Source organism: Aspergillus tubingensis, assembly GCF_013340325.1.
Source record: "Aspergillus tubingensis WU-2223L DNA, scaffold_6, whole genome shotgun sequence".
NCBI classification, from domain to species: Eukaryota; Fungi; Ascomycota; class Eurotiomycetes; order Eurotiales; family Aspergillaceae; genus Aspergillus; species Aspergillus tubingensis.
Window position 1 is genome coordinate 1610016 of NW_023336280.1, and position 15084 is coordinate 1625099.

At 50.8% G+C, this 15084-nt stretch overlaps 4 protein-coding genes across 4 annotated transcripts; 3 read left to right on the plus strand and 1 right to left on the minus strand.

Moving 5' to 3' along the window:
- Positions 1–3: 3 nt before the first annotated feature.
- AtWU_04302 (grainyhead-like protein) lies at positions 4–2622 on the plus strand (the record flags this gene model as incomplete). The annotated part of the gene is made up of 5 exons (XM_035499413.1): positions 4–17; positions 104–238; positions 367–888; positions 954–2248; positions 2300–2622. 5 exons carry the CDS (start codon positions 4–6, stop codon positions 2620–2622), a joined length of 2289 nt encoding a protein of 762 aa, XP_035355306.1.
- Positions 2623–7551: 4929 nt separating this feature from the next.
- Positions 7552–8491, plus strand: AtWU_04303 (Stm1 family protein; the record flags this gene model as incomplete). The annotated part of the gene is made up of 4 exons (XM_035499414.1): positions 7552–7615; positions 7664–7720; positions 7785–7871; positions 7923–8491. The coding sequence occupies 4 exons, from the start codon at positions 7552–7554 to the stop codon at positions 8489–8491; spliced, it is 777 nt and encodes a 258-aa protein (XP_035355307.1).
- A 643-nt stretch (positions 8492–9134) lies between these two features.
- Positions 9135–13256, minus strand: AtWU_04304 (CLH domain-containing protein; the record flags this gene model as incomplete). The annotated part of the gene is made up of 4 exons (XM_035499415.1): positions 9135–9430; positions 9492–12801; positions 12853–12879; positions 12933–13256. The coding sequence occupies 4 exons, from the start codon at positions 13254–13256 to the stop codon at positions 9135–9137; spliced, it is 3957 nt and encodes a 1318-aa protein (XP_035355308.1).
- A 362-nt stretch (positions 13257–13618) lies between these two features.
- Positions 13619–14984, plus strand: AtWU_04305 (RMD1 family protein; the record flags this gene model as incomplete). The annotated part of the gene is made up of 2 exons (XM_035499416.1): positions 13619–13957; positions 14016–14984. The coding sequence occupies 2 exons, from the start codon at positions 13619–13621 to the stop codon at positions 14982–14984; spliced, it is 1308 nt and encodes a 435-aa protein (XP_035355309.1).
- Between the last annotated feature and the right edge of the window lie 100 nt (positions 14985–15084).

The following is a 15084-nucleotide window of genomic DNA, read 5'->3' on the forward strand; positions in this document are numbered from 1 at the left end:
ATGATGTTCCGCAACAGGTACGTCGCTATATTGAATACCGATGCTGCGTTTTGCCGAGGAGTCGCCCGCCATTCTCATGCTAACCGGACTACCACCCTTGCAGAAAGAATTCTCAAAAGCCAGACGACGAGCTCATCCAGAGATTCCAAAAAACCTTCTCAGACGTTGTTCCCCCAGTCACTCACCGCAATGCCACGCGCTTCGGTCAGATGCCCATTGGACCTATCACTCCAGCTAGGTAAATACGCCCTTTTGCATTTTTCAGTATCTGCCTTAATTTATTCTTTTCTCTCTCATCCATTTGTTGGTTATTTTGGAGCTCGAAGAAATCTTTGGGCGAAAGCTAACATGATATTTCTGCGCCAGATTGAGTATGAACAACGATATGAAGCTCAATGATCCTACACCCCGCGCCACGGAAGATATGCGTTTTGCAGCGCCTTTTGTCGATCCGAATGCTGTCTCTTATGTAAACCCACTACAGCCACATGGCTACTATACTCCCAACTCAGGTGGTCTGGGTGCAGTATACCACAGCCAAGCAGGAGATTTGCATACCCCTGGCATGGGTTTGAGCATGATTACTCCGCTCTCTCTTCCGCAGCAGATCTCCGCGGCGACCATCAACCCCGGCACTGCAGCTTTGGGCCTCGATCACTTTGACCAGCAGTACATCCCGCCACACTTCCACAACCCCCAACCGTTTGCTCAGCAGCCAGCATTTGCGCCCGGTGCTTTCGTTCAGAGTGATGCAGGTTACGATGCCATGGACGAATCTGTCGAAGAACTCTCTCTAAATGATGTGGATATGCAGGGTAATGCGTCTTCTCACTACGTTACGTCAACAATTCAGGACGATCAAGCGAGTATGCACAACCCAGGTGAAACGTGAGCGCTCCACCCTTTTCATCATGTTTTTTTTTTTCGATCGCTAACCGTGCTGGACGCTACAGGTTTCGCTATCATGTCACTTTGCGCGCTCCCACAGCCATGATCAACCATCAAGCCGAGATCCCAGTCACATATCTCAATAAAGGCCAGGCATACTCAGTTTCCGTGATTGATTCTACTCCGCCGCCCATGACCACGCAACCGATCAAATATCGTACCTTCATCCGTGTGTCTTTTCAAGAAGATGAGCAGAGGGCAAAGCCGGCTGCTTGTTGGCAGTTATGGAAGGAAGGTCGGGGTTCCAATGAAGCGCATCAACGAGGCGGAAAGCTCCAAGCAGTGGAATATGTCGATCCCATACAAGGCGGCATTGAAGACACAAAGAACCGGCAAATCCAGCTCGAGAGCTCATCGTTCGATGGTTTCTGCGTCACCTGGACACTCAACCCGTCAACTGGAGTTTCGGAGTGCTCGATTCCGGTCCGATTCAACTTTTTGTCGACGGACTTTAGCCATTCCAAGGGTGTGAAGGGTATTCCGGTCAGATTGTGCGCAAAGACAGAGATGGTCTCTCCTGACGATTCGAGCTCAACTTCGGGCAAAGAATCGGAGGTGTGCTACTGCAAGGTCAAGCTTTTCCGCGACCATGGTGCTGAGCGGAAGCTGTCCAACGACGTCGCTCATGTCAAGAAGACCATCGAGAAACTTCGACAACAGATTGCTCAAGCCGAGATGGGCGCCGGTAACTACGGGAAGCGAAAGCGTAGCAATGGCTCCATTGCTCTTAAGGGTGCAGATCCGCGCCCGGCCAAGATTACCAAGCACAAACGGACATGGTCTATGGGCTCGCAGGACGGCCCTGGCAAGATGTCTTTGGAGGACGATCTCCATGCAAAGCTCGCGTTGATGCAAGACATGTTCACGTCAACGCGACCGGTAAGCATTCTGGGATTGCGGGGCGAGGAGCAAGACGACCCGGACTTGTTCCCTGTCATGCTCCCCGAGTCGCGGGAATTCCTCAAACGGGAGAACAGCCGTGGATCCCGCTTCAGTATTGATGGCGCATCCCTGCATGCCGTTTCGCCCACCAGCAGTAGCATCTCAATAAACTCGCCATGCCACCCGACCAACCTCCAGTCGAACATGTTCTATGACTCGGCGTACCATGGATCCCTGAGCACGTCTCGAGAGAACTCGCGCCCGTGCTCTGAAGTCCTGGGCGACAAGGTCACACTAAAGCATCCCGTCAAGGTACCGAAAGTGGCTTCGACTGACGGTAGCGCGCCCATGGGATTCATAGAGGCGGTAGACATTGACCCAACTTACCGACCCCCCGCGGAGCGTCCAGTAAAGCCAAGTAAGTTAAGCTTGTAACCTTTAAAAGATACGCGAACTGACCCATTCCTAGTCGCGTGCTTCTACGTACGATTCCCACGCAACGATCAGCGTTCGGATGACTATTACCGGGCCGTCTATTTGACTGAACGGACGGTTCGCGATCTAATGGAGAAGATCTCCATGAAGCAGCGCATCGACCCTCAGCGCATTGTACGAGTCCTCCACGTCAAGCAAAACGGCCTGAAAATAATGGTAGATGATGATGTCGTTCGCGAGCTCCCAGACGGCCAAGACATGGTTGTCGAGATTTCCGAGGCGTCATCATTCGAGACCGCAGCAGCTACGGGATCGGGAAACATAAGTCCAGCCGTTGAGGTCAAATTGAGCTACTAATCCTGCCGCTCGGCAAATCACGACGCTCTTTTCGTCCTTCGTCACTCGCAAACTTCACTTCGTCTAACATTTTTGTTGTCTCAACCCTCAACAAGGGGCTTCTTTCTTTCGGTACGGATTTCAGTCTTTTCAGTCTTTTCGGCGCCTGGTGCGTGGCATGAGGTACGCTTGTTCGCATACATTACTCAAGCGCATGCCTCATATTCGGAGTTTGGGATTGCTTGCATCAATCTACGGGGCGTTCGTTGGATAGGGAATAATACACGAGTTCCCGAGCAATGATACCCTGTCGCCATATACGTGCTTTGTTTGTTGTCTTTAATTTTTGTGTGTTATATCATTGACGATATCCTAAACTTTTCCTTGTCGGCAATGTCGTCTGGGTTTGGGGATACACGGCCCCGGCAATGGTTCGATTTCTCTTGATGATATTATCTGGTTTGTAATTTCGAGGATCTGGTTGAGGTACGAGGAACACGATAGATACCCTGTCCATTCTTGTCGGAATTACTTCACTGCTGCTGTTGCGTTTCTTTATTTTCTTTTCACACCGGCATACCGAGATGGTTTCACTATTTCTCCCCTCTTGGATGGCCTGGGTGTTTTCGTTATCGGATGGGCTATGTACTGGCTCCTCCTGTTATGATCCAAGCTTCAGCGTCTACGCAGCACAGAATGATGTCTTGACTTGTTTCGTGTGCGCTGTGATGGGTTCCGCGTGCAGACCTGCCTATACTTCGGACCCATGAAGATGAACGGGTTTGAAGCTGCTATTCATGTTACATCAAAAGCACTAGGTTGGATATACGACAGACCCGTGCAATAGAGAGGTTATAATATCTGGAACAGATTTCCATCGTAGTTCCGTAAGATATCCGAATATAGTCCGAGACTCGCCACCCACCTCCTGGAATAGTATAGTACACAGGAACTGAAGATCACCACATGGAACCATGTCACCAGGACTGAATCTCCGAGGACGAGAGAGAGCAAAGCACAGACCCCCGAATGTAATTCCATTGGCGAGGAAATTGGATCCCAGCCAGCAATTACATCATAACCGACGCTGGGCTAGACAGTTACGTAGATAGACTACTGTGGATATGGAATAGAATAAAAATGAACAATAAGGAAGGTGACCCATGGGACGGACCTACTGTGGACCACCAGTCTACAAAGTAGTAAGGTAGCCGACAGGCCGCGCTAAAAGGTCACTGGTACAGTGGTAAGGTACTACTTAAGGCCCTTTTCCTCCTCCGGCAACGCTCGGCGCACACCTGCGGAAAAACCACAGCACGTAATATTACTGGCGGATGTCAGATCCGCCCCCACTGACTCTCGAATGGCTCCGGAATCATCTTTACCGTTCGTTTTGATTTGATTTGATTTTTCTTTTCTTTTCCTTTTAAAGTGGGGAATGGCTTTTTTTTTTCTTCTTCTCCTTCTTCTTTTTTCTCAGTAAATTGGATGGTAACTATGGTCCCTGCTACTACTAGCTCTTAGCTAACATCGTCATTATCTTCTCTATGTTCCACTAAAATCTCCTCCTCATTCCCATCAATTCCATGGTATGTTCATTGGGGTTATGTGTGTGCGTGTGTATCTGCCGAGCATATACCCGTCCCTTTCTTCTTCTTCTTCTGCTTTTTTTTTTTTTTTTTTTTTTTTTTTTCTTCCGAAGCGTGCCTTTTACCCTTTTTGGGCAGTTCTTTGTTTCGTTGAGAGGGGTCAGTCAGTCATCTGTCGCACATGCTTACCTTTCGCGGCCTCCCTCCTCCACTCCCACCCCCCTTGCTACGTAGGCCATTACCTTATGCGGAGATGAGTTCCCGATCGGGTATATGGTTGGTTTGACTCCGTTCATTTCATCTACTCCGTACATACTCCAGTTTTTTTTGTATCCATAGATCCATCTATGCCATTGTTTGGGTGTAGATTTGGAGTAGGTAGTAGTAGGCTTACGACGATCGAGTTCGAGGTGAAGTAATAGTAGATGGTTTGGTTGGATGTGTTGGTATTGTATGTATGTATGGGGGTATCTTTGTATGAATTGTAACGGTGTATATGTGTATGTATGTAAGCATGTATGTATTGATCGGAGTACATGGATTTGTTTGCTGCGTAGATAGATAACTAACTATCTCACTAACTACTTGACTAGCTGGCTTGTGGCTGTCGTGTATATGTAGTATAAGACTGGGCTGGCGCCATGGCGCTGCGGGTGGTGGTTTTGGTGGCTGGCCCCGTCGAGGTGCATATATAGTTAGTTTATGGGATGTATAGTTGGCGGTATTATTATATTATTTGAATACTAATTCTCTTGGGAGGGTGTTGATGGATTTTGGATGGGTTTAGGAGCGGCTTTACTACTACTTAGAATGGTATTTTGACATAGATGAAGAAGTAGTTAGATGTATAGTGGTGATGGTATTATGCTTTCTTTCATGTTGGTAGTTCTGCAAGGGTACCTGAACGGAAGCCACCAATGAAAACAGAGCGCAAAAGTGAAACGGTATCGAGTAGATAAGACAGTAAGTAGTAAGTGATCACCGAGCGGATTGTACAACGTGGTCTAAGTCAGGGGGTCTGTAGCCATGGTTCTAGACTCGCGGTATGTCTCAACGATAATAAAAAATTAACTTTTTAGTTTCTGTTTGTTGCAAGCGCCATCGGGGGGTCTCGGTAACAACTCATCAACTTTGTACAAAAGTAACTGTGATATGGTTTTAGGCTTATCTAGCCGCCGTTGGGCAATGACGTCTGTGGGAGATAGATTGGTGGTTCTGGCTGATCCATTTCTCCCTTTGCAGAAACCTTGTCCTGAGATCATCGACCAATCGTTTCAGTTGCATTTGGGGGCCTGCCGATCTCGTGGGAAGTGGGGAAAAAAAGGGAAGGGAAAGAGAAAGAGAGGCTCTCCGTTTGGCCGACTCCGTCGGTGTTTGAGCTTTTCCTTAATATTCTGACCTTTTTTATTATTTGCCTCCGCAGTTTCTAATTTGGTTGTGTTTATGGGGTAGGTTCGGGATATGTGTTCTGCAACGGGATTTGAACACAGATGGCGCCATACTGATTTGTTGGAATTAAATCGAAAGAGGTGGAAAAGTGTAGTGCTCCCTCCCTACATGACACGGTTGTTAGCATCTCCCTTTCTTTGTAGTGATTGTAAGTCAAGGCCAAAAGAAGATGCATCCTCACGCAGTAGTTCGTGAATGAATGCGGATGACAGGTCCAGACTCGGGCCGACTCACGCAGCCGAGCCCAGCCCAGGGCGAGTCACAAATGGCAATCGGGGAAGGGAACAAGCAGATGACATCATGGCTCTCAACGCATCGGATCGGGGATCGGACTGGTACCTTGCAATGTCGTCATAGCTCAAAAGAGTTCCTTGGAAAGGAGCGGCTGGCCATCAGTCGCTTTTTGCTGGTTGGCGCCTCCACGCGGGTCGTGCCGATGTGGGGTCTCTGTCTGTCGCTGTATTTTTCGCTAGTTTTGACACCAGAAACCGTTACTGAATTACGCTTGTCCATTCCATACCAACCATACCGCAGTATTCCATACGGGAAACAACACCTGAGAGGTAAGTTTCCGGCGATGCTGCGGATAGGGGGCCCTAAAATCAACGTCACATGGTGCGCGAACACGAACTTTGATGATTCTGAAGGCTGCAGTGTGGACTGTCAATTATATATAGCTGGCATGGTTGGCACGTGTATGTCAGAATAACATCTGGTACTGAAATTGCATGGTCAACTGACCGTTGAGGTCGGGTATCATCCATGTCGGATTCCTTGACGGAGTAGTACAAGATCCTCCACTGGTATAAAGTTTCCAGATCTCAATACGAACATATCTCTGCACGGTGCAGGGATTGCCATCTAGTAGCCGTTGGTATGAGGGTCACTGCAGGATCGATTTGCTTTAAGGTTGCCTTTAAACATGCCTAAAGGAAGCTCGGAGGGGGGAACGGCTCGAGATCAAGAGCAAATTTTGCCACTGAGATCCCCCATGCTCCAGTTTTCTGTTTCTCGATGGCAGAGACTGATTGGTCGATCTGAGACATCGGTGTCTGATGGCTTGCGGTGTGGCTTATTCGGGGATAACTTCATGTTATAGCTCAACGGGATCAAGCTTGGCTGAACTAGCTTGTGGTCAAGAAAGTTTAGGACGATAATCATTGGCCCCTGCGTATAGGTAGACTGCTTAATAGGGGTCAGTAATGGTGGGCTCATTGCTTCTCATTGTGTATGGAGGAATTTGAGTGTGGGACCTGGCGTAGTTCGTCTCCGGCTGCCGATGGCTTACCCCGTATGCATCGATAGAGTGCCTGTTTTGCATGGTTCTTCTTTTGACACCTAAAATTCCATAAAGTTATTCTAGAAGGATTAACTTCTATCATTATGACTGAACAAAGACTCGGAAGTTCAACTCCGAGCCCTTAGCGTAGTGCATAACAGTGAAAACACGTGGATATCAGACCCCATAAACGCCACCATCTTATCAGCGTGATCGAGCCCTATGTGAATTGCTGTGCAGAGACTACCACCATACGCACCTCTATTCCTCCCGTATAGCACCGTTTCCCATCTTCAACTGCTGGTCGTCGGTGCCTACACTGCTCTTGCCGTATTGGTAATGTCGTCGTCGCACTTTCCAAAACGACACCATTTGCCCCGGCGACACAACCCTGTTAACACACACAACACGTTCGAATTCTTTTCATCTTTCTCCTCAAATCCTTTTCTTCTCCTTCTTCTCCTCCTTTCTTCTCTCCCACCCCTCTCCCCAGTCTTTCACCCGTCCTCCTTCCGTCGCTCCCCAGTCTTTCTATCAAGGCTCCATCATCAAGAATCCTAACCATCATCAATTGTTCGTTTATTTCCTGTTCCTTACAACTTGAAGATCTTTGCTTCAGAGCGTTTGTTCAAAATGAACGTGAACTATCTGATCATTTTTGCCATCTGGCTCCTCGCCAGTATCGGCTGCAGTGCTAGTAGGTACTACACTCCAACTGTCTTCTTCATGCTGCTAACGCTCTTAGATATCGTCGATGATCTTGTGCGTGTTTACTACGAGATGACTGAGGCTGCCTTCGCTCGTAAGTACTACTCAGATAGTCGCCGAGGGTCCAATATACTGACCGGGCTTGGACAATAATATAGCTCACCACGCGGTCATCGTCCCTAAGTCCAACAATCGTCGGCCCAAGGCCAACAAGCCCGAGGGAGTTGGCAAAACCCGTAACGATGGTAAGCTTGGAAGACCTCCTGATAAGAAACTTGAGTCCTGATCAGCTCTAGACATCTTGACTGTGACTATCTGTGAGACGGAGACTCCGGTGGCTCCCACCATCGGAACCCTATCCCTCCCAACAGTTGTCACCGCGCCTACCCTGATTCCGACTGTTGTCGTGACTGGTTTTGCTCCTACTATGACTAGTGTTGGCACTGAGGTTCCTTCGGAACGTACTACTGAACTGTCTGGTGGAGGCTCAACTGAGATCCCTACCGGCCAGTCTCACGTCACCTCTGATACCACTTTTGTGTCAGTTACCAAGTCTGTGGCGACTGGACATTCATCCGTCATGACTGGAATTCAGACTGTGCCTGAAACCACTGTGCCCCATCCTACCTCATCCGGGACTCACAGTGCTCCCAGTGATGGGAATGATTCTATTACTTCTTCAGTCGGTTCTGGAGAGCAGCATGGAAATCACACAGTCAGCACTGATACCACTGCATCGACTGGCACCCGTACTCATGCGCACCCCTCGTTCCCTACCACCAACGAGGCCAATGACTATGAGGGCATGGCGTCGTCCGCCTTTGCGTTGGCAGTTGCCTTGGCTTTCAGTCTCGTGCGTATCTGAAGATGTTTCTTTCGCTCACCAGCAGTTCTTTGAAATTCGTTCCCAGCTGAGCTGTGTACGAAGATCTGGTGGTGTTGAACTTAATCTTCAGACGGAGCGTGCTTCTTTCTTTCTCTGTTCTTCTTTCAATTTATTTGCTCTAACGTTGTGTCGAGATGCGCCTCACAAGGGGTTGCTATTTGAATTTCTCAACGGAGTGTTGTAACTAATATCGCGGCAAGATACCGCTTGATCTAATTCAAAACCTTACGGGCCTTAATATTTGTCTCAATTGCGCAGTAGATTATTGCTACCATGGGTATCTCCTAAAGACTAAACATACACCCATCCAGGCGAACTATGTGACATGTAGTGAAACTGTCCGTGGTTACAGCCCCACACTGGTAGAATGACAGGGCCATCATTCAACTGCTCCCTTCAACAAATGAATACCTGCAATCCCATCAGCACTCATACCTTCCAGTGATTCAAAGCATCCTCACCATCAAAATAAAATAGTAAAGCCGAACCCCTCTTCTTCATGTCGCCACACAAAGCAACCGACAAATCTACATTCCCACCTCAAGCAAAGCTACAGTACCCCCCTCCCCAGAGCACCCATCCACAAAGCCACACACCAACACTCACAGACAGCAGAATAAACCTACGACTCGGAATCTCCAATCGCCTCCAACTCCTTCGCCAACGCACAAATCCTACATCCATCCCCAATCCTATCCCTCAACAACCGCGCAGTCGTCACCTTCGGTCCGACCGTGCGCGATGCACTCATCGACACTTCATCCAGCGTCTGTCCGGGCGCAGGCGAGAACGGTCGAGGAGTCTGCACCGCAGAACGAGTATATGGCGTGCTTGTGGATGAGGGATTCTCCGATGTTGCGTGGATGTGTGAGAGGTGGAAGATGTGCCCGCAGGCGAAGCCGACGAGGATTTCTTTTTCTGTGGATCATAAATGAGTCGAGTTTTCTAGAAGTACTAAAGAGGTGAGGGGGGTTCTTACCGTTGGCGCGGAACGGGCGATGACAGCCTGCGCATCTACCTGCTTGGGATGCGGTGGTTGATGATGTTGCGGTGAAAGAGGTCTTTTCTGTGTCGGCGTCGCTTTTGAGTGCTTTGTTGGTGGCGGTGGTGGTGTCCTTTTCAGTTGCTTCGGCGGCAGTGGCAGTGGCAGTGGTGGTGGGAGTGCCAGGGATGGATCTTTCCTCTTCGACGATGTTGAATTTGATGCCGCGGCGTTGGCCGCGTCGGAGCGTGTCCATGCCTACTGCTACTTCACTTTGGAGCACTTTGGCGGCTCCTTGGCTGATGCTGGCTTGGAGGTCGTGTTCACGGATCATCCGTGTGAGACCTTCTCGGAGGCCTTCGATTTCTAGGCCGCTTGGTATCCTGCGTACGAGTTTGATCGGGTCGATGGAGGTTCCGGCTTCGACGAGGAGACCGTGGATGAAACGCGGCTTGTCCATGGAGTAGTCGAGGAGGTCTTCCCAGAGGTCGGGCTCATTTTGGGACTTGGCGAATTGGATGGCTTGCGAGACATCCTTGAGGTCGGAGAGGATCAGGTTGAGGGCGCGTTTGGTTTGTCCCGTTTTCGAGAGGAGATAGATTAGCTCAGGGGTGAAGTGGCGCCCTTCGCAGATGCTGACGGCCATGTCGAAGGAGTAGGAGGTGCTGGTTTGGAGAAACTCCATCAGCAGGGGCCGGTTGTAGTCTGCGAAGAGTTCTACGGCTAGATCGGCGAAGTTGTCGACTAGTGCTTTGCCTTCGTCGGCAGCGAGCTTGCTGGCCGCGTCTCGGATGTGGGCGAAGTGGCCGCGGCGAGGTTTTGCGGCGCCGTGAGGCAGTGATTCGCCGCGCCAGAGAGCCCGCATGTAGAAGTAAAGGTATAGGAGTTTGTTTGCGGCTTGGAGTTGATCGACCACGATCTCGGGCCGGACTATGCCTGTGTATGCTTCGCTGACTAGAAGCCGGATGGGCTCTGCGGTGAGCTCTTCGAGTTCCTCGACAGGTGCTGATTTCAGCTGTTCCTTGGACACGCGTATGAGAATGAATGCGGGGATATCGTCGGTGAGGGTGTCTAGCAGCCGGTGGTCCTTAATCAGGGCCATCGCTGTGTCGGCGTCTTGGAGGCGAATATAGCAGTGCAGTGCTTTGCCGTAGTGGCCTCCTGCGAGGTACAGTTTGGCAAGACACCTTGTCAGGACTCGCCAGTCCTCTGTGTCCGGGATTACCGAGTCATACCTCAGTTGCTCCTCAATTCCTGTTGCGACATTATTGGCGTCAAAGAGGTCGAAAGGCCAGGAGTCCAGAAGATCGCTGAACCTTGACCTGTTGTGCTCGACATAGTGCCCCAAGATGGTCTCGTAGATGTTTGCGGGGAGACTGGGGCGCAAGTTGACGGGCATGACAGACGAGATCTCGTCCAGCTTATCGTGCTTAATGAAGGTCCAAGCCCAATGCTCCCACCTGCTCGCGGTATCAATTGCTTTCACGCAAACTTCGGCGGCCTCCGCCCATTTGTTCTCATCAACAAGTTGCTCGATCCACAACTCGCCAATGCGGCGCTTTTCCTGCTCGACAGCAGGAGTAGAAGCAATGTTCCGGCCAGTGGTTGTGATGGAAGACCTATCGTCAATGAAGGATTCACCAACGCTACTGCTCTGCGATCTTGACGGCGTCTCCGGAATTTGCTCGTTCATGTCAGTCGCCGACCCCGCCGCCTCAGGATGCTCCTGGAGAAGCATCCATGCTTCTTCATATCTCTCGTGCGCGTCTAGCCAGGCTAGGCGATCAGACAGGTCTCTCTTCAGGGCAGCAACGCAGTCATATGGACTGTGGACGAAGATTTTGGGGCCCACGCTCCCTGCAATGTCCTGGATTTCTTTGGAAAGGGGTTCCTCATAAGAAAACCTTCGAGAGGCAAAAGTGCTCGGCGCCCGGCTGGATCCCTTGTCACTGCTCGTTGTACTGCGAATGCTAGCGGCAGAGTTGAATAGACGTGCCGGGTAGAGCGTTGCATCCCAGAGACCGTTCCCCAGAGCTTCTAAGGCGCCACGTTGCGAAACAGGAGCGCTGGATTTCCAAGGAGGCAGGACGCACATATGATAGTCTGAGGAAGTGAGGGTCTCATAGCGACTGGTTGAAAGGGTATCAGCACTAAGCTCCTCCTTTGTTTCGATGTCGATGATCCGCAGTTCAGGCTCCAAGCCCGTTGGCCGGCGGCGCGTTCCCGGACGGCGACCTCCTAGCTTGGTCCGCTCTTCCGAGACGTCTTCTTCCGCCTCAATGTACGCAAGGACGGCCAGTAGACTAGGGGTATATAGCGAGATGCCAGATATAACGCAGTCAGTCCGCAAGATTGTAGAGACCTCAACAGATCCGATCTTCAGGTCCCTGTTGTTCTTGCTGGGTCTATCCGGATATACGTCAATGACCCAAACCGTGCCTCCCCAGCCAACTACCAACTTTTCCACCTTCTCTCTGACAACAGTCGACTGAGCTGTAGACGATCCTCCTTGACTGTTTGAACCGGTGTCGATGTTCAATGATTTTTCGTCCACCCACTCAGCACGAGCCTTCCAGACTCCCGCCATTTCCTCCCAGCCTGGAAGGTTGGGCCGGTCAATGTGGCTGATTCGCTTCCAGGCAAGCTCAGAATCGGAAGAATCGAGGTACAAGTTCGATCGCATAATTTTGATGCCCTCTTCGTTAACCCAGACGACGTACTTCCCCGACAAAGACCACTTGATCGTACTGATGGCGCCCTCCCCACTGTGAAGGATAGTGTCCTTGCCGGTGTTGGCTCCCAGCCCCAAAGATCCGAGCCAACTCGAAGCCGTAGCCGCAGCACCTCCCATTGTTGTGGAATTCGTGCTAGCACCAACTCTTCCGCCCACTGTAAGTATCAGGTCGCCTGCACGTCCTCCGGACAGAAACGCCCTGTCACTTTTGTACTCTGGTGAGAGCGCGACAGCCTGCACGGGCCGGCCAAAATTCCGCAAGAGAACGTCTTTGGAGTCAACTAATGATGCGACACAGACATTTCCGTCCATAGAAGATGTGGCAATGTATATCGAATTGGATGGCGTGGCAGGTAGGCTTTGCTGGTGAGCTGGTCGATGCCGGCCGCGGAGGCTAGCTGTGCCGGACGACGGCCGCGCCGAATATTCCTGGTCTTCGGGGACTCTGCTGAAGTACTCTTGTCTGAGACTGGGCAACGGAGGAGGGAACGGAGATATTGAGATCGAGGTAATACTGGCGGAGTGCGCATGGTAGACGCGAAGAGAGCGCATTTGAGGAACGGATAGTACATGCTGGTCGGCGTCAGTTCTCCAATCATTCGAAGCGGTAACAGTGCTACTTACAATGTTTCCATTATGCGTTCCAATTACCTAGACACTATCTCAGCATCATGCGCCTTCTAGGAAATGCCTGGATACCATACCATCTTGTCCCCAGCCGCGAGAAAGGAGCTTGTTGCATCTCCATTGCGATACACCGCCCCCAGGTGTTTGGTCAAGTATGCATACTTGAGCCGGGGCTCCTCGTCCTCTTCTTCATCAGTCTCCTCCTCTGTTCCGTCCTCGTCGTGTTCTTTGTCGATATCATCGCCTTCACTCTGGGTCCCATTGTGGCTGTCTTCCTCGTCATTGACCCGGTCGGACCGCCCGCTGTCCGGGTATGTATTGTCGCCCACGTTATTGGGATCGGAGTCCCGGCGGTCCTGAGGGACACTCTCGTTTGCCTGCGTCGCGCCAGGCGCATCCATGGCGAGAGCAGGAAGCTAGTATCAAAGGTGAGGAATATTGGTGCAGACAATGGGCAGCTTCATGGCACCCATCGGCCGAGCAGAAGCATAGCTAGACAGAGCTGGGGTAGATAACTAACAGTTACTGCCGGCGGTCGGGCGAGCTTCATTGAGGGTCGTCACCGCATCCAGCTAGGGCCCTGCTGACTCATCCATACCCCATCCCGGCTTTCTTTTCTGCTGCACAACTCATCGAATAAAGAAAGCTTCAGAAGATTTTCTCCGGATCTGGACGTGCCTCGTTATGGCATCGCTTTCTCTTGGTAATACCCTACGGCTGAAATTGGCGCTTGGCTGAGTTTCTTTCCCCTTGGTTTGCTATCATGTTCGCAAGACCACGTCTCTGCACTCTCTCGTCACGGCCTTCGGCTGTCAAGTTTCTCAGGCAGCCCCGAAGCCAATATCTTCACGCTACCCCTCCATTGAGCTATCCCCGGCGAAAAGACTTCTTCTCATCCAATGCATATCTCTATCAGAAGCAAATGAAAAATGGCGACACGACCGACGAGGCAGTTCTAGAATCCCAGAAACAAAGGAGAAGAAGCAATAGGTCGCCGGCCGCATCGACGTCACTCCGGAGAGTTGCAGTGGAGGCACAACGGTCGAAGGATGGAATGTTATCCAAAGCCCAGCTCAGGGAGCAGGGGCTCTATCAGCCCAAGGTGCCAATGTCAAGAGCCACGACCGTCCTTGGATAATTGCTAATCTATCAATGAGAAGACCGTAACAGCATATGCCGTAGCTGAACAATTCAATATTCGCAAAGTCAGAGACATCCTACAGGAGCGAGGCTACGAGCCGGACCCCTACGAGACGGGTCTGTATCCACAAGTTGTCCACATTGAGGTTCCCCTAGACTCAATCCGCCGCCAGAGCAATCCGAACACCTTAGATCTGTCACCGAGCGAAGTGGGGGATGTGTTTGTCTTTCCCTCGGGAACCGTGGTCGCATGGGCACTACCTGAAGGATTTACTTCCTTTTTGGCAACCAGGACATTGTTACCTGCAGCTGAGGGGGCCCACCTTGATGACTTGGAAACAGAGGACCTTGAATATGTTGAAGATTCTCAACGAGAGAATAGCAGCATTAAGGGCGACACCATCATCCTGGGGACCAAGCCGGGTAATGACGGGCCTAGTTCCCACTTACCCGCTCGGCAGTCTGTAGATACGGTCCTTACAAAGGTGGCATTCTCGTCAGGGCTGGCTCGCAGTACAAAATTGGCTGTATTGGAATCTCTCCTGGCCAATTACTTTGAGTCTACTCGACCTATTCCCACGCTCCTATCCAAGGGCTCACGTCTCCCCTTCACTCGGGACTTCATACTTCGCAAAACGGGTCAGCTGCTCAGTGTACGTGCGCAGCTGAACTTGTACTCGGAGCTCACAGACTCCCTGCCAGATATCTTCTGGGACAGTCGGCATGAGCTGGGACTAGAAGGGTACTATGAACAGGTAGGACGAGCGCTCGATGTGGGGATCCGTATCAAGCTCTTGAACGAGAAGATGGATTATGCACAGGAAATCGCAAGCGTGCTTCGTGAAAGGCTGAGCGAAACACATGGACTCCGCCTCGAGTGGATTATCATCTTACTCATTGCTGTCGAGGTAGGATTTGAGGTCCTTCGGCTGTGGAAAGAGCGCGTCCACGAACAAGAGGCGAAGAAGGAGCAGATTACTGGACGCTAATTCTCGAATGTAACCACCATCTCTACTCATGTACATACTCATCTCATGGAGTTCTTCGAATATGATACCCCAGGCGTTGTCCAATTTCCGATATGCATGC